The sequence below is a fragment of the Callorhinus ursinus genome, unplaced genomic scaffold, assembly GCF_003265705.2.
Source record: "Callorhinus ursinus isolate GAN/ISIS: 27379988/994484 unplaced genomic scaffold, GSC_fseal_2.0 scaffold16, whole genome shotgun sequence".
Taxonomy (NCBI): domain Eukaryota; kingdom Metazoa; phylum Chordata; class Mammalia; order Carnivora; family Otariidae; genus Callorhinus; species Callorhinus ursinus.
Window position 1 is genome coordinate 3,316,439 of NW_027397078.1, and position 24,504 is coordinate 3,340,942.

Below are 24,504 nucleotides of genomic sequence, written 5' to 3' on the forward strand. Positions count from 1 at the left end.
TCCTGTATGACACAAAAGGGAAAACTGTCTGGTTCATGTGACTGTAGCAGAGAAACGGATTAGTTCTGATTCACAGTCACTTAAATATGAAACTATACATAATGACCACAAACAGATGTGTCATCCCAACAGCACCAAAAAACAGCTGCAAATGTGGTAACTATATTTAATCAAAAGGAATTAACTGTAAGTGATTTTCTTAGAATTATACAATCTTAAGATGAAAAAAAAAAAGATGTTGAGGTTACCTAAAAGAATCAACCACTTAAAGCAGAGAAAACCTAACAAAGAATACAAACTTGTTCTTATATGATGACAAAAGGTACCCAGTATTATCAAGATACCATGTCCCACGTTAATTTCTCCAGCGGAGCAAAGCTTATTCAATTTCTAAGTTTAGACCTTTAAAGATCATGTAAATATTTTTTCACAGAAATATTTTTCAAATAGCTTAAAATAATTCTGTTTTCTTACAAAGAACAAAACAGGACATTTTTGATGGCTTTGCGTTGACATCAACTGAAACATCAATTACCATAAAGCAATGTACTTTTGGGCAACTTAGGCAGGTCTGATTACCTCCCTTACCCACTACCCAACAGAGGTGGTGTGCATCCTGGTGATGGAGGAGGGGGAGCAACTGAGTCTGAGTTGGGAGATCTGGGCAATTTTCACACAAGAGATGACATCTGAGGTTTACTTTGCAAGTTTTTCTCCCATCCCTCACTATCCCTTTTTTGTACAGTAAGTGTGCATTTGCAAGCTTGATAGTTTTTATCTCCTGCAGGTCAGAAAACCAAATAATCAAGCATGTTAGAAATACAGGCTCTATTTCAGAGTGTTGCAGTGTTCTCTGCCAAGTTAAAATATGTGAGCTTTGACTCTGTTGCTATGAAAGTCTTAGACATAATAAATGAGACTATGGAACTATAGATGATATGCCATCAATCCTTTAAGATAGGTTATGTTTTATAGACCAGTCGGACTAATATATGTGAAAATATCCTGGCTTTTGAGAAAGAATAGAAGACTTTTTAATACATTCAAATTAGTCGTCTGGTACTATGTGCTTTTTCTAGGGCAACTGGCTTCTGAGAAACATTTTAAGAGTATGGGCCCTTTTGAGACTCCGATGAAGGTGCTAGCACACACATACACACAAAAACACATTGAAAACATACCCTCAAAAGCCTGTATACAATTTGCAGAAACTACCAAAGCCGCTGAACCATACGTGGAATTCACACACCCCAAAAACTCTTCTCTAGAGGATAAATCAGGGGCAGGCATAAACAGGAATACCAGTGAAGCACTAAACATCGAAGAAAATATGTACCTATTAATGCAGCTGATAAAGGCCCAGTGAAAACAATCATTTACACTGCATTTCAGTGACAAACTCCCATTACAAACAAAAGGTTTCAGTCAGAAAGAAAGAAACTCCCACCCTTACAAGAAGAAAAAGGCAAGACAGGGAGCAAATTAACGATTTTTTCATGAACCCTTGAGAGAAATGAGTCGCGGGACAAATGGCCAACTCAAGGACGGATGAACATGCCTGCAGGGAGACGCAAGGACAGGCGCTTTATTTTTTTTATTTTTTTATTGTTATGTTCATCACTGTACATTACATCATTAGTTCTTGATGTAGCGTTCCATGATTCATTGTTTGTGCATAACACCCGGTGCCCCACGCAGAACGAGGACAGGAGCTTTTGCTTACCTGGGGCAGAAGCTCCAGCAGGAACATTTAACCCAGAACTTTTGACAAACTGCCGGGGGCAAAGTGAGGACAACCAAGAGAGACTGAAGTTCCTGGGGGCTACAGTAAGAGGGGGTTCCAAACCTCTTGTAAGCTTTTTCTCTAGAAACCCAACTAGGCTCTCATAGGGAAGATGGTGGAAAACCTGGAGAAGGCCCCCCCTCCTCAAGTGGTGCTGTCTGAGTCCCTGGTGCTCTGTGTCCTGGCTCTCTTACTGAACAACAAAAACAAAAAACTTCACCTGCATGGGAAGGCTATCAGGTGAGGGCACTGGTGTAATTTCATTAGTGCTGGGAAGAAGGGCAAAGCACCCAAGCTCAGCCTCCCTGTGTTACACAGGGGAAAAAAGCCTTAATCTAGAGGAGGGAGAACCTTAACGACAGAGACTGAGCATACCAGAAGATACTGGCTACAGGCAGATAGGGGAATAGGAGGCAGGGACAAAAAAAAAGCTCTACCCCTAAAGTCCACTTCCCCATCTCACCCCCAGAAACAGAACCACTACACATCTCAAAGACTGAGAGTAATCAGGAAGTGAGAGAACAATGTCTTTCCCCAGTATTCTACCACCATGCTAAAGCCTCCAGTGATAATAACTGTGGCTTATAATGGGAGAGCTGAGGACAAGCACAAATGGAAGATTCTAATCCAAGACAGGAGACACAAACAAAGTCACCAGAAGAATTAGAAGGAAGTCTCTGGTGCCCATAGCAGTAACACATTTCAAATACTCTCCTACACTGGTAGTGGGAGTGTAAACTGATGAAGCCCCTTTGGAAAACAGCCTGGCATTTCTTCAGATGGTTAACTAGGGTTACCATATGGCTCAGCAATTCCACACCTAGGTGTATACTCAAGACAACTGAAAACATATGTCCACATAGAAACTTGTACATGAATGTTCATAGTATTCATAATACTCCAAAGATGGAGACAACCCCAATGTCCATTAATGAATGGATAATAAAATGTGATATACCCATACAATGGAATATCATTCAGTCATTAAAATAAATGAACTACTGACACATGCTACAACATGGATGAACCCTGAAAACATTATGCTAAGTTTAAGAAGCCAGACACAAAAGGCTGTATATTGTATGACTCTATTTATATGAAATGTCCAGAACAGGCAAATCCATAGAGACAGAAGTTAGATTAGTGGTTGCCAGGGGCTGGGAGTAGGGGAATTAGGGAGTTACTGTTAATGGGTAGGGGGTTTCTTTCTGGGGTGATGAAATTCTATATTTAGACTGTAGTTACGGTTATACAACTCTGTGACTAGACTAAAACCTACTAAATTATACATTTTAAGTAGATGAGCTGTATGGTATAAGAATTATATTTCATAAAAGATGTATAAAGTGGTTTTTTTTTTGAAAAGGGCAACTCTTGTGGCATCAGTGGATATCACCTTAGAGGCCCTGACATCCACTCCCACCCAACAATAACAAAGTATCCCTCCTCCTTAATGTGGGATCAGCACAGACTGGGTAGGGAGCCTGGACTGTCATCACCACCCACGAGTAATGTAGTACCCCTTACCACCACCACCACCCCTGCTGCTATCAGTAGAGGCAACAGGGTGGGGATTTCCACCCCCACCAAGTAGTAGGGAGACACCCCTCTCCTGTTCCAGAGAGATAACAGAACTATCTTCCTAGAGAGTAACAGAAGTAAGACGGGAAGCCTAGGAATTCTGCAACTGGTGGTACAGAGTCAGTGCCCCACCTCCCCACTGGCCTGGTTACTACAGAAGCCTGCTAAAAAGGATTTAAATAAGCCTTACTGTTTGATAATATACCAAAAAAGTCCAGAATATAATAGAAAATCACTCATCATACTAAGAACTGGGAATGAGAAGAGACAGTCAATAGACACGAACACTGAGATGACACAGATGTTGGAATCATCTGACAAGGGGTTTAAAGCAGCCATCATAAAAGTGCTTCAATAAGAAATTACAAACACTTTTGAGACAAATGGAAAGTTTCAGCAGAGAAATAGAGGATGTAAAGAATAACCAAATAAAAAATCTGAAATGGAATAATACAATAACTGAAATAAACTCATGGGATAGGCTCAATAGAAGAATGGAATTAACACAATAAGAAGAATTTGTGAACAAAAGAAATTACCCAATCTGATCAAAAGAAAGAATACATACTGAAAAAAAGAGAAGAGTCTGAGGGACCTGTGGGGAAATAACAAAAGATCTAACATTCATGCATTTGAAGTCGTGAACGAAGGTGGAGCTGAAAAAACAGATGAAGAAATAATGGCTGAAAACGTCCCCAAATTGGCAGAAGATATAAACCTAGACTCAAGAAGCTGATCAAACTCCAAACAGCATAAACCAAAAGAAATCCATGCCCAAGAAATCCATGTCAGGAAAAATCTTGACAGCAACTGGAAAAGAGATGACTGATTACCTACAGGGGAGCAAGTATTTGAATGAGAGCAGATTTCTCACCAGAAACCATGGAGGCCAGAAGAAAGTAGCACATTTTTCAAGTGCAGAAAGAAAAGTACTGTCAAACCAGAATTCTGTATCAAGTGAAAATATCCTTCAGGAATGAAGGTGAAACCAAGACATTCTCAAATGAAGGAAAACTAAGAGAATTGATCACCATCAGACTTACCCTAAAAGAATGGCTAAAGGAAGTTCTTTAAACAGAAAGGAAATGAACAAAAGGAATGTTGGGACATCAGGAATAAGGGAAGAATAAGAATAAAAATATGAGTAAATATAATAAACTATCCATCTCTTGAGTTTTATAAATGTTTGTTGGTTGAAGCAAAAATAATAACATTGTCTAGTACAGTTCTCAAAGTATGTAGAGAGAATATTTAAGACAATTATACTATAAAGGTGGGGAGGGGTGGATAAATGAACCTAGATGGTGGTAAGGTTTCTTTCCTTTTCTTTTTTCTTTTTAAATAGACTCCATGCCCAACATGAGGCTTGAATGCATGACCCTGAGATCAAGAGTCACAGGCTCTACTGACTGAGCCAGCCAGGTGCCCCAGTGGTTAAGGTTTCTGTATTTCACTTGAAGTGATAAAATGTAGAGACCACATTAAAAAAAGTCCTCCTTTTTAAAGGTTGCTTCCCAAGAGCAACCACTAAAAATCTACACAAAGATATACACTCAAAACCACTACAGAAAAGTCAACATGAAATTCAAAAAAATGTTCAAGTAATCCACAGGAAGACAGAAAATAGAGAAACCAAAAAATAGAGAGAACAAATAGAAAACAAACAAAATGGCAGACATAAACTAAATCATACCCAAAGTTACATTAACTATAAGTGGCTTAAATAGTCCAATTAAAAGATACTGAAAGAGTGGATTAAAAAATGACTCAACTCGGGGCACCCAGGTGGCTCAGGGGGTTGAGCATCCAACTCTTGATTTCTGCTCAAGTCATGAGCTCAGGGTTGTGGGATGAAGCCCTACATTGGGCTTGGCGCTCAGCAGGGAGTCTGCTTGAGATTCTCTCCCCCTCTTCCTCGGCCCTGCCCCTCACTTGTGTTCTCTCTCTCTCAAGTAACAAATCTTTTTTAAAAAATGACCCAACTATACATCATCTATAAGAAACTCACTTCAAATATAATCATACATATGTTACAAGTGAAAGGATGGAAAAATATACAATATTAACATGAATCAAAAGAAAGCCACTAACTACATTAATATTATAGTGCAGACTCCACAGCAAACAAAATCATCAAAGACAAAGAGGGACATTAAATGATGCTAAATTCACCAAGATATAGCAGTCCTAAATATGTAAGCACCTAACAATAGAGCTTCAAAATACATAAAGCAAAACTGACAGAATGGAGAGGAGAAATACACAAATCCATAATTGCAGTTGGAGACTTCTACAGCCCTCTCTAAACAACTGATAAAACTATTAGGCAGAATATCCGTGAGGATACAGAAGAACAATGTCAACCAGTAGGACCCAACAACAGCATAATACACAGTCTTTGCAAGTACCATAAAATGAAACATTTACCTAGAAGAAACCATATCCTTAGCCATAAAACAAACTTTGACAAATGTAAAATAAGTGAAATCGTAGAAATAATGTTCTCCATCAAAACTGGATTCAAACTAGAATCAATAACAGAAAGATAGCAGGAAAGTCTCCAAGTGCTTGGAAACTAAACAACATACTTCTAAATAAGCCATGGGTCAAAGAGGAAGTCTTAAGAAAAATAAAAAATACACTGAACTGGATAAAAATGAAAATAAACATATCAAAATTAATGGGATGCAGCTAAAGAACTGTTTAAAGGGAAATTTATAGGGGTGCTTGGGTGGCTCAGTTGGTTAAGCATCTGCCTTCAGGTTGGGTCATGATCTCGGGGTCCTGGGACTGAGCCCCGCATCAAGCTCCCTGCTCAGCAGGGAGCCTGCTTTTCCCTCTCCCTCTGCCCCTCCCTCCTGCTTGCATTCACTCTCTGTTTCTCAAATAAAATCTTTTAAAAAATTAAAGGGAAATTTATAAACTAAAATTCTTACATTAGAAGAGGAAAAAAAAAAAAGGAGGAAAAGTCTCAAACAGCCGAAGCACCCACTTCAAGAATCTAGAAAAAGAACAAAGTAAACCCAAAGAAGAAAGAAAATAATAAAACTAAGAACAGAAATCAGTGGAACTGAAGAGAAAAATATGAGATGATTTCACTGATTTATGAAACAATTTGAGCAACGCAATAAATTATGTAGTATTGGATTATAGCCTCAAGTATAAAATAAATGTACATGAGTCCATACTGACATTAATAAAAATTTTCTTAAATGAAGGAAGCACCCAAGAAGATTATTATAATTGCTTAATGTTGGGAAACAATCAGATTGTCTAATATGAAGCTCTTGGCACATAAAATTTCAATAAATGGTAGCTATGAGAGGTAGCTGTGATAATGTCCATGTTATAATGACAAAACAAATTATTTCAGAGAGATGAAATAAGCCAGCAAGGCAAAACATGGAATCATTCTCTTCTAATGCCAAAGCTAGTTTTGTTCTACAATATCAGGTTCTCTCTTTTATAACAGAATGTGAAATATAAAGTAAAAAATTTGCTTCCAGTAGCCCAGGTCCCCTATCCCTTGCAACAAAAGACTGCTATTCTCACTGAACTGGAGGCATCAGGACTTAAGACCCAAAGCTACTGAGTCACTTTATGTTCTAGGACTGGCTGTCCTAAATGGAAAAGTAGCAAAGTTTCTTTCTCACCATTCTATAGTCAAAGCCTCCTCTGGATAGATGGGAAATTTGCTCTGTTCCTGTTTATGTGCATTTTATTCCCTAAGTATTTCTGCTTGAAACAGACACATATAAACACACTCTGATATTTTACTGTGCCCAGAAAGATCTTAAGCAAAAGATGGAAATGAAAAGTGACCAGATTAAATGAAAAGTGACCTCTGAGAAAGAGAGAGAGAAATGCTCTCTCTGGATGACACCCTAAAGCAACACACTCCCTGCCCCACCTTGTGTGAGGGTAAGTGGAACCTGTGACTTGCTTCTAACCAATAGAACTATGTCAAATGTGAAGGAATGTCACTTCCTTGGTTAGGTTATGTAATTTGGCAAATGTGATAGGATGTCACTCCCATGATTGTGTTATACTACATAAGACTCAGTCTTGGGGCACCTGGGTGGCTCAGTCTTTGGGCGTCTGCCTTTGGCTCAGGTCATGGTCCCAGGGTCCTGGGATCGGGCCCCGCCTTGGGCTTCCTGCTCAGCGGGAGGCCTGCTTCTCCCTCTCCCACTCCCCCTGTTTGTGTTCCCTCTCTCTGTGTCTCTCTCTGTCAAATAAATAAATAAAATCTTAAAAAAAAAAAAAAGACTCAGCCTTAGCAGACTGGAACAAAAGATTCTCCCCTTGTTGACTTTGAAAAAGTAAGTTGCCATGTTTTGAGAGGATGTATGGAGAAGGCCATATGGCAAAAAACTAGGAGCAGTCTCTACGAGCAGAGGGTAGTCTTCCACCAAAAGCCAGCAAAAACCCAGGATCTCAGTCCTCTGGCTGTAAGGAGATGAATTCTGCCAACAACCTGAATGAGCGTGGAAGTGAATTCTTCCCTAGTAGAAACTCCAGAACACAGCCCAGTCAGCACACTGATTGCAGCCTTGAAAGACCTGGAACAGAGAACCTAGGGATGCTGTGCCCAGACTCGTGACTCATGGAAACTGAGATAATAAATGTTTGCTGCTTTAAGCCACTAGTTTTGGATCATTTGTAATGTAGCAATAGTTAACTAATACACTCCTTTTCCTTTGCAGCTAAAGAAATCTACTCATAGAAGTGAAGACACACAATGTCAGTTTCTCATCACTTAATTATCATAAAGGAAAGTCTATAGGATCCGCAAAACCAGTACCAAGTCCGAGTGCAACCCTGGCATTTTGCTGCCCTTGGGGTAGAAGATGACCAGCTTCAGGGCACCTGGGTAGCTTAGTTGGCTAAACATCTGCCTTCAGCTCAGGTCATGATCCCAGAGTCCTGGGACTGAGCCCCGAGTCAGGATCCCTGCTCAGCAGGGACTCTGCTTCTCCCTCTCCCTTTGCCCCTCTCCCACTCTCATGTTCTCTCTCATGCTCTCTCTCTCTCAAATAAATAAAATCTTATTTTAAAAAAGAGGATGACCAGCCTCACAAGGAATGATTTATTTTCTTTGGGCTGGCAGTGCTCTGAAGTCTATAAAGACCCCTCAAAGCCCATAGCTCAGATCTTCAACCTATCTTTCTCCTCCTCTCCATCCATAATCTTCCCATCAATCCCTACTTGCACTACCTTTCACCTGCCAACTTAGCTCTTTCCAATCAAGGCCAGATCTCTGGGTCCTTCCCAATTCCCCAAGTCTGGCTCCCTTTGACTTCTTGGCTAGGGGAGGCCTTATATTCTAAAGCCAGGCACCTAAATGTCATCACCAAAATGAAATCGGTGTGATGATTACTGTTTTCCCAAAGGGATAAGAAAACGGAATCTTTCTTAAAAACCAAAAAAGATTCATAAGAAAACAAGTCTATCCCTTGGCACATAGTTTAATCCTCACACCTCTAAGATTTGGCCATTGTAAGTATGTAGGCAGAAGGCAGCTATCTATTTTTCTCAGTCTAAAAATTAAATATCTGATCTCACCTCAGCAGGCTTCTTGTGTTCATTTGGAATTCTTGACTTGCTCCTATACATTGAGCCAGAAGTAAAGGAAGTGGAAGGACCTGCAAAAGATAATTAGACAAAAAATATTGAGACTTGCTAATATTACTAAGTGTCACATAACTAAATGTCATCCAAGAGAATATGAAAGGTATGGTGGAGAAGAGCACAGTGATCTCATACCACTGAAGAAAACAGTTAAATCGCAATCAAGAAAGACTCATAATGGTGTTTAACGACATTTATAGATGACCTCCCAGCGTGTAAAAGCTTCAACAGTGCTAATGTTGAGGAGGTTTGATTTGGTGTAATCATACTTCACAACATTTTGGAACAACATGATTCACATTCCACCTGGAGAAAAAGTATCCATAAAAGCAACTGGAAAAACTAAAAATGTGAGGCAAGTAATCTGTGTATCCTTCAGCCCTCCCCCAAATGCTACAAATGATGATTCATCCAAACATTTAATACCTAGTTACAATTGGAATTGTAGGGCCTATAATTTATGCTCTCATACTTTTTGTCCTTTCTAGAAAAGACTGTTAAATCATTATTAGATTTGGCTTTTGTTGTTCTGGTAAATGAAAAGTAAAGAACAAAATGCTATATGCCACAAAAAAGCCACAATTTTCCCACCTATTTCTAATGAAATTTAAATGAATAAGAAAAATAGTACCCTAAGCTTTCCTTCCTAGATACATTGTTTTTTAACCACTGAAAGAAACATGAAACAGCTTGTCTTCAAGTCAAAGAATAAACCCTCAAAGAGTATTAGATACAGAGTTACCAATGGTTGGCCGGTTCTACTCACTCTCGTCTGAACTGTCACTGCTGCTGACTGTTCTATGACGTTTCATCCTGGAGCATCCTGGGAAAGAGAACACTGAATAAAACAGTCAGCACACACACACACCATTTCAAAGGCAGTCAACACTGCCCTATAGATCCTAAGAAGCAGCAGCAGGTAAATCACACAAATCAAATTATTTCTGCCAAAAATATTCTCAAATGACAGTGATGGGAGAAGGATACCATCAAATTCTCCAACACGGAGGGTAACAAAGACTGAGGAGGCCACATATGAGCCTTAGGAGGATGCCCAAGCAGCACTGGATCAATGGTCCAGAACTGGCTGCCTCAGATGGGGCCACATGACCACTGTCCACCCAAACAAAAGTGGGTAGCCATGTGGCCATCACCAGCCAGGGAACCCCAGTAGGGGAGGAGCAGGAAAGGAAAAAGCATTTGCAAGGCAGAGCTGTCAAGGGCCAAGGTCAAAAGGCATGAGACATAGTTGGCTGAAGAAAGAACAAGTGAAGCATGTCCCACCTTTAAGAGCACAACCATACTGCTTTTCTGTCTGCCCTTTTTCCCTTTCTTTCTCCCTGCCCCATCCCCCAAACAACTAGCCTAATTTAAAATTTACACACACACACACACACACACACACACACACACACACACACACCCCACAAGAAAGCTTTTTAAAGTAATTTTCACCAGTTTCACCGGTGACCTGAGCAGAAATCAAGAGTTGGACACTTAACCGACTGCGCCACCCAGGTGCCCCTATTTACTCCCCATTTTTGCCTACAGGGGTGCCTGGGTGGCTCAGTTGGTTAAATGTCTGACTCTTGGTTTCAGCTCAAGTCATGATCTCAGGGTCCTGAGACTGAGTCCCACATAGGGCTCTGCACTCAGTGCACAGTCTGCTTGGGATCCTTTCCCTCTTCCTCTCCCTCCCCCTCTGCCCCTCCCCCTGCTCACATGTGCCCTCTCTCTCTCAAATGAACAAATAAATACAATCTTAAAAAAAGAGTAATCATCAGCACTTAAAAAAAAAAAGAAAGCTCCTAATATTGTGAAAAATGTACAATGGGTTTGACTAAAACTTAAAACTTAAGTGCCCTTCCTTGTGTATGTGTGGCCAATGGCAGATAAAAAAGAGGCACAACTTTTCTGGAAACACACCAGCACTAGAGTATAAGAAAAATGGAAGGCACTCCAAGTTACAAAGCAAGTACTGAAGAAATGAACTAGAAAAGACACTGATACAATGAGTAACTGACAGTCTTCTATGGGCCACAGTATACAAAATGCTATTAGAGGCAACCATGATTCCACAAGGAATGAAGGTCAGAGCTACTGCCTTTGAGCCACTCAGAATCTACAAAGGAGATAGAAACCCTAGTACAAGGCCATTGTGAGCAATTATGGGGAACAGAAACAAAACTGTGTTAAAAAGCTAATAGAGTTCCACTTCTGGCATGACAGTGTGAATGAAGAGCTTCACCAACCCACTCCCCAGTGAAACTGGTGAAAACTACTTTAAAAAGAAACAAAAAACTATTCATTTAGTCTCTAGAAATGGTTTTAAGGGCATACAGCAAATGAAGACGCATTTATTAAAGGAAATCTACTAAAACTCAGTAAAAAAGAATTTGTGGTATTTGGACCTTTCCCAGCACAGATTTCATACCAGACTGGTGCAGCCAAGAACACAGAGCTCCCTCTCCCTCAGCTCCCAGGTGTAAGGCTTTCCTCCTGGGAGGAGCAGGATGACAGCATTTTTCATCCTGCCCCAGCTACCTGTTGCTGAGGTTAAGTTCCAGACAAGAGTAGCTCAGAGGCTGGGCCTTCCTTCTTCCAGATGGCCCCCGCTCCTGGGATGGAGGCTATACCTTGGGTGTGGTGCCACCAAGAATACTGAGGCTCCAACTGCCCTGACTCCAGCTCATCGAGTGGGGGTTCTACATGAGGAGAGGCAAACCTAGGAGACCTGGGGCTACCACTCAGAGGGAAATACATCATTGTCCTCACCCTCTACACTAGAGCTGTGGCTCAGAGACTTTGCCCAGGGGGAGAAGTAGACCATAGAAGAGAGGGCTCAAAATCTCTCCCCATTGGGAGTTGACTTCATTTGCAACTGAGTGTGGAGAAGTTTGAGCCTAGGCCGGCTAGCATGCTGGAGAACCAGGGAAAGAGAGAGCTGAGAGGAACAATCCTGGGGTCAGAAAAAAATCTCAAATACTGATCTCATTAACTATCCCTTTGAAGGAGCTCTAGTTTGATTGGATCAGTTTGTAGAACAATTTATGTCCCAGGGTATTAAAAACAACAGAGCAATCAGCCAGTTCAGCTTAACAGTGTGGTGTGGTGAGGGAGAAGTCAAAAAGAGCCCTGCCAAAACCAATGTCATACCAGGGTGACTGGGGCATACCAAAGGCTGCACCCCTAAGAAACAACATCAAGGGGCACCTGGGTGGCTCAGTCGTTAAGCGTCTGCCTTCGGCTCAGGTCATGATCCCGGGGTCCTGGGATCGAGCCCCGCATCAGGCTCCCTGCTCTGCGGGAAGCCTGCTTCTCCCTCTCCCACTCCCCCTGCTTGTGTTCCCTCTCTCACTGTGTCTCTCTCTGTCAAATAAATAAAGTCTTTAAAAAAAAAAAAAGAAACAACATCAAGACTTACACTGCAGGGCAAAAATGGGGAGTAAATAGGGGCACTTGGGTGGTGCAGTTGGTTAAGTGTCTGATTCTTGATTTCGGCTCAGGCCATGATCTCAGAGTAGTGAGATTGAGCCCCGTGTCAGGGCTGTGCTGGACGTGGAGCCTGCTTAAGATTTTATCTCTCTCCCTCTACCCCCACCTCCTCTGCCCCTCACACACACAAAAAAAGGTGGGGAGTAAATAGACTTTAGTAAAATAATCCAGCCAGTCATTAAAGAAATAAGCAAATAACAAAGTGCCCTGGGCGGGGGGGGGGGTGCCAGTACCCAGTGTTGCTACATTATATTATCTAAAATGTCCAGTTTCCAACAAAAAATTATGAGACATACAAAGAAACAGGAAAGTATGACCTACACAGCAGAAAAAAAGGCAACAGAAACTGCCTGTGAGAGCAAACAGATATCAGATTTGACAGGTAAAGACTTCAAATTAGCCATATAAATATGTCCAAAGAGCTAAAAAACAAAACAAAACAAAACAACCATGATTAAAGAAATAAAGGAAGGGGGCGCCTGGGTGGCTCAGTTGGTTAAGCGTCTGTCTTCAGCTCAGGTCATGATCTCAGGGTCCTGGGATTGAGCCCCACATCGGGCTCCCTGTTCAGCACTGCTTCTCCCTCTCCCCCTGCCTGCCGCTCCCCCTTGCTTGTGCTCTCCCTCTCTCTGTGTCAAATAAATAAATAAAATCTTAAATAATTTTAAAAAAAGAAATGAAAGTAAAAAAAGAAGTAAAGGAAGGTAAGACTATCAATAAAGAGGTAGAAAGTATAAAAGAGAACCAAATGGTAATTCTGGCATTGAAAAGTATAATAACTGAAATGAAAAAATTCACTAAAGGGGCCCAACAGCAGATTTGAACTGGAAAAATAAAGAATTAGTGAACCTGAAATAGATCAAAAGAGACTATGCAAGCCAAAGAAGAGAAGAGAAAAAGATGAAGAAAAATGAATAAAACCTCAGAGAAATATGGGACACCATTAAATGCACCAACATATATGGGAGTACCAGAAGGAAAGGAGAGAGAAAGGAGCAAAAAAAATATTCAAAAAAATTACAGCTGGGGCACCTGGGTGGCTCAGTAGGTTAAGTGTCCAATTCATAATGTCAGCTCAGGTCATGATCTCAGGGTCGTGAGATCAAGCCCTGCATCAGGCTCTGAGCTCAGTGCGGAGTCTGCTTGAGATTCTCTCTGTCCCTCTGCCCAACCCCCCCACCTCTCCAAAATAAAGAAATCTTGCGGTGCCTGGGTGGCTGAGTCAGTTAAGTGTCTGCCTTCAGCTCAGGTCATGATCCGAGGGTCCTGGGATCGAGCTCCACATCAGGCTTCCTGCTCAGGCGGAAGCCTGCTTCTCCCTCTGCCTCTGAAGCTCCCCCTGCTTGTGCAAGCTCTCTCTCTCTCTCTCTCTCTGTCAAATAAATAAATAAATAAATAAAATATTTAAAAAAAAGAATTATACACGGGGCGCCTGGGTGGCTCAGTCGTTGGGCATCTGCCTTCGGCTCAGGTCATGGTCCCAGGGTCCTGGGATCGAGACCTGCATCAGGCTCCCTGCTCCGTGGGAAGCCTGCTTCTCCCTCTCCCACTCCCCCCTGCTTGTGTTCCCTCTCTTCACTGTGTCTCTCTCTGTCCAATAAATAAATAAAATCTTGGAAAAAAAAGAATTATACAAAAAAAAAATCTTAAAAAAATTATGGCTGAAAAATCCCCAAATTTACTGAAAAAAATTAATTTGCAAATTCAGGAAGCTCAACAAGCTCTAAGTCATTTATACTGCCACCTGTACCACTACCATCTGCAAAGAGATCCATAAACAGGTACATCACGGTAAAATTGCTGAAAGCCAGACAAAGAGAAAATCCTAAAAGTAGCAAGGGAAAAGTGACTCCTCACTTATAAGGTAACTCCAATAAGATTAACAGTTGACCTTTCATCAGAAATAGTGAAGTCAGAAGGTAGATAAGATATTCAAAGTGCTCTACAGTGATGGTTGCAAATATCAGTTAATATATTAAGAATCACAAAGTTGTACATTTTAAAAGGTTGAATTGTATGGTATGTAAATTATATCTCAATAAAAGCTGTTCTTAAAAAAACTAATAGGATTAGCACAAGTATCAAAATCACTGATCAAAATTCTATTTGTCCTACTGTTAAAGTCAACTGAATGTTTTTAAAAATTGAGATATAACTGACATATAACACTAAATTAGTTTCAAGTGTACAACATAATGATTCAATGTTTGTATATATTGTAAAAGTTGAAGACTATTTTTTACAAACTTGTTTTATTTTTTTCCTAGAGGGAGGGAGGAGGGAGGGGGGCAGAGGGAGAGAGAATCTTAGGTAGGCTCCATGCCCATGCAGAGCCTGACACAGGGCTTGATCTCCCAACCCTGAGATCATGACCTGGGCTGAAATCAAGAGTTGGACGCTTAACCAACTGAGTTACCCAGGTGCCCTGAAGGCTATTTCTTTAAATAGAATGTTACCCTCCTATCATATAAATTCTGGGGGCTACGTCTGGCTCCTTAGTGCAAAACTTAAAGACATTCAAAGGCTCTTCTGAAATGCAAACAAAACCAACAGTAAAAAATATAAAAAATATTATATATAAAATATATCAAAAAGTAATGTGTAATTTAAAGTCACAATGAATACAGAAATTAAAACAAAAATAAAAGTAGTATATTTTCTAATTATTTCCTATTGAATGCACTTATTCTCTATTGAGAACTTCATTTGTCTGATATCATTGGGATGTTCCAAATATGTAAACTTTCCAGAGAAATGCTATGCCCAAACGTTTAAAATCCTGTTATCAATGGGAGCTTTTCTAAAATATAGATTTATTAGTATTTCATTGTTGCAGTAACAAGTTACCACAAACTCAGTGGCTTAAAACAACACAAATTTATTATCTTACGGTTCAGTGGGTCAGAAGTCTGATACAGGTATCACTGGGCTAAAATCAAGGTATCAGCAGGGTTGCATTCCTTTCTGGAGGCTCGAGCAAAGAATCCATTTCCTTGCCTTTTCCATCTTCTAGAAGCCACTCACATTCCTTAGATCTTGGCCATCTTCCTCAATCTTCAAAGCCAGCAACACTGCATGTCTCTGACCCTGCTTCTGTCATCACACCTCATTCTCTGACCCTCTCTTCTGCCTCCTTCTTCCACTTTTAAGGACCTTTGTGATTACTTCATGCTCACCCAGAAAATTCAGGATAGTGTCCCTATTTTAAAGTCATCTGATTAGCAACCCTAATTCTCCTTTGCCATGTAACCTAACATATTCATAGGTTCCAGGGATTAGGGCATAGATATCCTGCCAACCACAACCTAATATATTTTGCATTATTAAAAGTAAATATACTCCACAAATATGCCCAACAGATTTCTGATAAAGGTAGAAAAGTAATTCAACAGAGGAAAGGATAGCCTTTTCAACAAATGGTACTGGCACAATAGTTAAAAAAAAAAAATGAACCTCATCCTAAGTCTCATACCTTACACAAAAGTTAACTCAAAATGGATTATGGACTTAAATGTAAAACTATAAAACTTTTAGAAAAACATAGGAGAAAATCTTCAGGATCAAGGGCTAAGCAAAGGGTTCTTTGATCTGACACCAAAAGCATGATCTGTCAAAGAAAAATTGACCTCCATCAAAATGAAAAACAACAACAACAAACCAAAATCCAAATAGTTCTGCAAAAGACTGTTGAGAAGATACAAAAACAAGCTACGGAACAGGACAAAATCTTTATAAACCACACATCCGACAATGGACTTGTATCTAGAATATGTAAAGAACTCTCAAAACTCAACAGTAAGGGAACAAATGATTCTGTTAAAAATGGGTGCTGGGGTGGCTCAGTTGGTTAAGTGTTTGATTCTTGATTTCGGCTCAGGTCATGATCTCAGGGTCATGAGATTGAGCCTGAGCCCCGCACTGGGCCCCACACTCAGCAGGGAGTCTACTTGAGATTCTTTCCCTCTGCCCCTTACCCTGCTCTCTCTCAAATAAATAAATCTTTTGAGAAAATGGCTGGAGAATATCCAAATGTCCAAAAGACTTGAACAGACATTTCATCAAAAAGCAATACGAATGGCAAATAAGCACATGAAAAGATGCTCAGTATCATTAGCCATTAGGGAAATGAAAATTAAGACCACAATCACTGAACTAAAAAATAGTTTTAATTCAAATGGTGAAGATGTGAAGAAACTATATTACCCATACATTGCTGGTGGGAATGTAAAATGGTACAGCTATTCTAGAAAACAATTTGGCTATTTCTTTAAAAATTAAACATGCCACTACCACAGGACCCAGGAATTGCACTCCTGGGCATTTAGCCCAGAGAAATGAAAATTTATGTTCACACAAAAACCTGTACACAAATGCTTATAGCAGCTTTATTCATAATGGCTACAAACTGGAAACAACCCAGATGTCTCTCAACAGGTGAATGGTTAAACAATCTGTGGTACATCCATACCATGGAATATGACTCAGCAGTAAAAAGGAACAAAGTACTAATACATGCTATAATATGAAAAACATACATAAAACATGTAAAAAAAAACTTAGCAAAATATGCTCAGCGAAAGAAGCCATAAAGACAAGATCACTTACTGTGTGATTCCGTTTATACAAAATGTCTAAAGCAGTGGTTGCCTAGGGCTGGGAGTGGGAATGCAGACTGACTACAAATGAGCACCAAGTTTTTTTTGTGAGGGGGGGGTGACAGAAATATTCTAAAATTGGACAGCAGTGATGGTTGCAAAACCCTGTAAATACACCAAAACTCACCGAATTGTCTACTTAAAATACATGAATTTTATAGTATATAAATTATACCTCAATAAAGCTTAAAAAGACCTTTAAAAGTTATTGTAACATTTTAGGGGCGCCTGGGTGGTTCAGTTGGTTAAGTGGCTGCCTTCAGCTCAGGTCATGATCCCAGGGTCCTGGGATCGAGTCCCTCATCGGGCTCCCTGCTCAGCAGAGAGCTTGCTTCTCCCTCTCCCCCTGTCTGCTGCTCTGCCTACTTGTGCTCTCTCTCTGTCAAATAAATAAATAATCTTTTAAAAAAAGCTATTGTAACATTTTACCAATGAGAATTTTTAGGCAGAGTCAAGAAGAGTTAGCAATAGAAAAATTCTTTGTCTATTGAACATTACCTCCAGATGGATAACTCATACTGGGATTGAAGGTAGCATATGCCATAAAAGAAATAGTTATATTCTCCAAAAACTCTCAGTGAAGAAATCCAACTGAACATAGACCCTACCCTCTCTCCTCTTCCCTGAGTTTCAGGAGACCCATGACTTCTTGGGAGACAGATATTCCTCTCATCTGAAGTTCTGGTCTTAGGAACTTTGGCTAAAACAGTATCCCCAATTTTCTTTTCATTAATTAATTGATTAATTAATGTTCTTATTTATGTTTTTATGTATGTAGTATTTGTTTTATTTTAATTCCAGTTAGCTAACATACAATGCTATATTAGTTTCAGGTGTACAATATAGTAATTTCCATTGTTTCCATTGGTTATCAAACTGTTCATGACCAAGGGAGGAGCAAATTTTTAAGAAGCTGCAAAATTTTGTTTTTAAAAACTATTACAGTAACAATCACTTTTTATAAAGATGGAAACAAAAAAATCTTGCATTATCAGTAAAGAGTCTAGGACAGATTAACTAACACCAGTAACACCAGTCCTGGGAAATAAGAAAGTGGGTTGTTAATGATTTTTAGAAAAGAAAACACAGCAAGCAAAATTTTTGGGTTTGGGCTGTTATAGTGCATTGAACTGTCTGTCCCATTTCTGTGATAGCACTGCTGTTTTAATCACTGTACAAAAATTACAAAGAACAGTAAATGCAGCACAATGATAGTAAATCTTTAGATCTGTCTTTATTTATTATTTCTAATTACAAAAGTCCTATAAATATCACCATCATCAACCAGCCATTTTACAGATGAGGAGACTGGGGTTCAGAAACATTTAAAGGACATGCTTGGAGCCACATGGCCACCAGAGGGCAGAGCTGGCAGGTATATCAGGAATGAGTACTCCAAGTTGACCCTGAGACCTTAGGCAGGCTGGGAGGGATGACAGCAGGAATGCTGCCCCTTCTAAGCCCAGCCTCCTCAGCGTGACATTGGAGGCCCACAGTCTTCTGGTTCCAATCTCTTAGGTCTCATCAGCTGCTGTTCCCTACCTCCAGCACATGCTAGGCCCAGTGAGATTCCATGAACACATCTTACTTCATACCTGATGGCCTTTGCACGGAGCTCTTCCCTCTGTCTACAGTTCCTTCTTTGTTAACCCTGACCAGCCCATTTGCCCCTAACCTGGTTCTACCTCTTTGTTGAATCCCCTCAATGAAGCTCTCCAGATAGGCCTCTCCCACAATTATTCACTCCTTTGCTTTCTGAGTCTCTGTGCATGCTTTTGCCAGTGTAAAAAGCACCTTGCTTACACTGTAAATATTCTGTACATGGTCAGCCCTGCCACTAGACCACAACCATCTTAAAAGCTGGGACTATGTCACATTCATCTTTTACTCTCAAGTCTTAGCACAGTATCCTGCACAAAGTAAACATTCGAAAGAGTAACAGACGCTATGGTGCCCCACACAGATCCCCTTTACCTAGTCAACATACCCACCTCCCAGCTACTGCCTGTTGGCTGCTAATGGTTCACAGCTGTCCCCCTCACTAAGCGCAGGAGTCCTGTCAGGGAGATTATACTCCCCCAGTCTCCCTCCTGATGGGGGCCAGCAACCAGTTCTACATCCTCCCCCAACTCTACCCAAAACATGATAAGGTTAGACTTCCCTAAGACCACATCCTTACTTTAGCTCCTTCTTCCCTACCCTCTTGTCCTCACTCCCTTATCAGTTTCTCCTGAGAGCATTCCTTCAATAAATCATACATGTTCAAATACTGTCTCATATTCTGCTTCTAGGCACCCATACTACTCAAGACAATATGTAAATCTTCACTAAGTGGTATACTTTTTAAAAATACTTCAGAATAAAATTTTTTGTTAAGAAAACTATAAATAAATACAATGCAATCTTGGAGTAACTTCATGATGCACCTCAATGTCTTATATGTGGATATATTATTCAGCTGTTTATTTTCTAATCCTCTATTTAGGGTAGAGACTTTATAAAGGCATTCTTTTCTTCCTTACCTCCCACACTGAGTATGCCTTTGTTTTGGCAGAAACGAAACGTGCACCAGCCCTCACCTTGCACCCTTTGGGAACAGTAATTTGATGGCAGTTTTCAGATCTTATTCCTAGTATAATCTCAACCAAAATGATTAACAGCATGCTGATTTATTTTAACGATGACTGTAAGCCAGGCAAAATACAAATGTATAAAGTAAATGCCTTCCTTGGGTGAAACTCCCTTTTAAAGGAGCACTGTCTGGAAGTTAACCCAACTGGGATTATTTGGGACTGGAATCTAAGTCTGTGGTTTGGTGACTACTTGACTCCCCATTAATATTCCCACAGAAGAGCAGGCAGGCAAGGTAAAGTGATTAACTTAAACACAGCCCTTTCCTTCTATATGCCCAAGAGACAGACTTTTGAAATGTATGGTCAGTGCAAGGAGCTCCTTTTCACTGCCCTCTGCGGGGCCACGCAGCAGTTTAAAACATAATCTAAGGCTCTGCTTTAAACATATTCACACCTTTTGACCCAGGAATTCTACTTCCAACATTCATCTTTGAAAAATAATCCAAAACACAGAAAATAATTATGGACAAAAATGTCCATTAAAACTCCATAATAAAAATAATAACAAATCTGGCTATCAAACAAAAGAGGAATAATTAAAGCATATTATCATATTTCATTCAATCATTTAAACATGGCATATGGGGAAAACTTTATGTTAACATGTTAAGTGGAAAAAAAGTCTAAAAATTGGTTTTACAGTGAGATTACATGAAATAAAATATATAGAAAACAGATGAGGGCCATAAACCAATTTACCAACATTAGTTACATTAGTAACGTTAAAGTGATGGATTTTGGGGTGACAAAAAAAATTCTTCCCAAATTTTTCCACTGTCCACATTTTTCCAGTACACATATAGGGCATTTATAATTAGAAAAAAATACCTCTAAGATTTCAAGGTGTCTGTCACTCATGCCACCCACAAATGATGCAGCTGACCTGAAACACTGAGGCTATAAAAAAAGCTGTCACTGCCATTCAACATGGACATTAACCAGAGCTGGAAAAAAAATCCAGAAAAGCACAATACAATCAATTTGATAGAGAAGCCTCCATATTATAATGGTAGTCCAAAAAGCACAAAACTTTGCAGTTTGGGAGAGACAGATATCTAAAGCAGTGGTTCTCAACTGAAGGCAATTTTATCCTCCAAGGGACGCGTGGTGATGTCTAGAGACATTTTGGTTGTCATGACTGGGAAGGGGGCTATTACTGGTATCTATGGGGTTAGAGGCTAGAAAGGCTGCTAACCATTCTACAACCCACAGGATAGTCTCTTACAATGCACAGATGTATCTGGTCCAAATTGTCCATACTGCCAAGGTTGAGAAATCTTGCTCTAAAAGGATGAGGCAGAAACAAGACTCAAGAAGGGTGTAGAAATGATTGACTTGAGTTTATTCACCCACTCACAGAGTAAAAGTAACAAAGGGGCACTCCCTGAAACCTAAAGGCAATTTTATCAAAAAGAAAGCAGGACTTTGAGCAATGCTTAGGGAACTCAGAGAACTCATCAGCTCAAGAAGTGGAACAGAATGAAAATGTAAACAGGTTCAAGAAGGACTGAGATAAAATCAGGGTGGATAAATCCATGATGGTATTTGGAAGTAATCCTTAAGTAAAGAAACATCTGAAAAGTCCAGCTCCCTTAGGCTTTCAGGAAAATATTCTCCAGAGCCATTAACAGAGACAGACGTTTGAGTTAGGTCACTGGTCAGCCCAAAGCAGAACTCTTCTTATATCCTTAAGGGTCAAGTCCTGCCCATGTGGGCAAAGAACCTTCTCAACTATTCCTTCAACAGAAATCATGAATGCTATAAATATGTTTCTTGAGCTGATCAGCTCTGCTTTGGGGAAAACAATACTAATCTCCACGTTGAAGCTATTTGAGTCTACTGCCTATGGTTTAATTCGGAATTCACCCCTTTCTACACAACAATTCAATCCATCACACTACTTCAATGCAATGTTGTGGAAACAAAACTTCCCTTCAAGTCTGTTCACCTCGCATATCTTTCTTCTCTAGCACATTTCAGTAGTCCAGTGACTAAAGCCATAAATATCTATCTAGAGACTGAGTAAACAAAAAATAAGAAAAAGAACATAGCCTACATATTTTACTGCTCCTCATCCCCAACAAATCTTTGTCTTTAAAAAAGAGATACCAGAGGCGCCTGGGTGGCTCAGTTGTTAAGTGTCTGCCTTCGGTTCACATCATGGTCCCAGGGTCCTGGGATCGGTATCGGGATCGAGCCCACGTCCCGCTCCCTGCTCAGCAGGAAGCCTGCTTCTCCCTCTCCCACTCCCCCCTGCCTGTGTTCCCGCTCTTGCTGTCTCTGTCAAATAAATAAATAAAAATCTCAAAAAAAAAAAAAAAGATACCAGAAGATGGAGTAGACGAACTTTTTCTGTCCTTTCTAAAAGACGACCACATGCATCTCGGTTATTGTGTGTATACGTATGTGTCATTTTATTCTATTTTATTTTAAGATTTTATTTATTTATTTGCCAGAGAGAGAGAGAGCGAGAGAGCACAAGCAGGGGGAGCAGCAGGCAGAGGGAGAAGCAGGCCTCCTGCTGAGCAGGGAGCCTGATGTGGGACTCGAACCCAGGACCCTGGGATCATGACCTGAGCTGAAGGCAGACGCTTAACCGACTGAGCCACCCAGGCGTCCCCGTATGTGTCATTTTAAAAGCTTGTTTTTAAAAAGAAAGACACGTCATGTGACTCCTGAGTTCCCTGTGACCGGATGAGGAATCTGGAGGTCAACTCTTCTCCAAAGCCCTTAAAATGCATTAAAGAAAAAAGAAGAAAATACAAATTTACCTGGGTAGATTCCTGCCACTCAGAGAAGTATTTCCATGTCAACCAGTTATCTCTATTGCCAGGAAGAAGGCTTACCTTCTTTAATATATAGACTTGTTAACAAATTATTTAGGCATATCAAACCTCCTGAGTAGGAATCATTTTGCATAGAAAGGCTAGGCTAGGAAGGGAGTTTAAATCAGGGTTCAGTAAACTTTTTCTGGAAAGGACCAGCTAGCAAATATTTTTGGCTTTATGGACCATATGGTCTCTGCTGCAACTACTCAAATCTGCTATTGTAGCATGAAAGCAGTCACAGACAGTACATAAACAAATGAGCATGGCTCTGCTCCAATAAAACTTTATTATACTGAAATTTGAATTTTGTATAATTTTCACATGAAATATTATTCTTCATTTTTTAAGCATTTAAAAATGTAAAAACCATTCCTAGCTCGCAGGCCACACAGAAACAGGTGGCAGGCTAGATTTGACTCACAGGCCATAGCTTGTCAACCTCTGGTCTAAACTACAAGAAATATTTATTATTTATAATATTTATAAATATAATATAAAACACATATGTACTATTTATAAATAAATACATGCTTATTTATTTATTATTATTATTTTTAAGTAGGCTCCATGCCCAGCATGGAGCCCAATGTGGGGCTTGAACTCACGACCCTCAGATCAAGACCTGAGCTGAGATCAAGAGTTGGATGCTCACCGACTGAGCCACCCAGGTCCCCCAAGAAACCTTTATTTTAATGAAAGAAAGAATATTGAAAATTGGAAGCCTACAATTGAATTACCATTCTCCTAACATCACCGCCTCCTTTCTAATCTCTCAGCCCACTGTTTGGCTGATCCAGACCTCACTGGAAGGTTTCAGCCTGGGTGGTCTATTCTGTGATATTATCTTGACAGATTTTAATGGTCATAGGCCTTTCTAAATTAAAATGTTTTATGCCTTTTAGGGGAAAAAAGCCCCAGTTCCAGTAAGTTTTTAAAAACTAGCAGTACATGTACTTTTTAAATTTAAGTACATATATTCAACAATTTCAACCACCCAAATAAGCAGGCTTGGCATTTTAAGAATAAAAAGCGATATATGTACAAGACATGAATCCTTTTAAGATAAAATACCATTTGCAAATAAGACTTAAGAATAAAGTAAATCAATAAGAATAGCTTTTACTATGAAATACACAATTCTCCAGATAGAAACACAAACAATTTTTAAAAATAGCAGTTTCCAATATGTCCCATCTGCTGCTGTGACTTGCTTCCACACTGAGATTTTTGCTACATGTACCCCTAGTACGTTTATAACATCTACCTGATTTTTTTTTAAAGATTTTATTTATTTATTTGAGAGAGAGAATGAGAGACAGAGAGCATGAGAGGGAGGAGGGTGAGAGGGAGAAGCAGACTCCCTGCTGAACAGGGAGCCCGATGTGGGACTCGATCCCGGGACTCCAGGATCATGACCTGAGCCAAAGGCAGTCGCTTAACCAACTGAGCCACCCAGGCACCCACATCTACCCGATTTAAAGTGATTGTCAGAGTTTATTAGGAGGAAAAATAACCTTTATCCCAGGTTTTCGTAACAATAAAAGGCATGTAAGCCTTACATATAAGGTAAAACAAAACAAAACAAAACAAAACAAAACAAAACAAAACAAAACAAAACCAATCCCAAACTTACTGAGCAAGTTCAAATCCACTGCACACCAACTGTTAATACTGTGCTACTAGAGGGCCGGCACTGTACGGGCCGCCAGAACTGAGAAACCAAGTCCTTTGGCTCCCTCAGGACCAGGGTCACAGGACCAGGTGCACTAGACACACTGTCACCATGGCTTGGGTGATCACAGCCTAAAACTGGTAACCAATGATGTGTGACAAACCAATCAAGAGAGGGGTTTCGGTGTTAATCCCAAAATCAATCAAGTTGGTTGGGGGTGAAGTGG

At 40.1% G+C, this 24,504-nt stretch overlaps 1 protein-coding gene across 9 annotated transcripts in view; it reads right to left on the reverse strand.

Annotated features, from left to right (window-relative positions):
• Positions 1–24,504, reverse strand: part of JADE3 (jade family PHD finger 3) — a 142,030-nt gene that overhangs the window by 57,674 nt on the left and 59,852 nt on the right. For 6 of the 9 annotated variants that reach the window (XM_073901860.1, XM_073901865.1, XM_025857927.2 and 3 more), the window contains 2 exons: positions 9,762–9,818; positions 8,930–9,009 (listed from right to left, as the gene is read on the reverse strand). In XM_073901860.1, the coding sequence (XP_073757961.1) occupies positions 8,930–9,009; positions 9,762–9,807 (126 nt within the window). In that variant the 5' untranslated portion in view covers positions 9,808–9,818. Of the gene's footprint in view, positions 1–8,929; positions 9,010–9,761; positions 9,834–24,504 lie in introns of all 9 variants that reach the window. The other 3 variants (XM_073901862.1, XM_073901867.1, XM_073901864.1) reach the window with 2 other exon arrangements.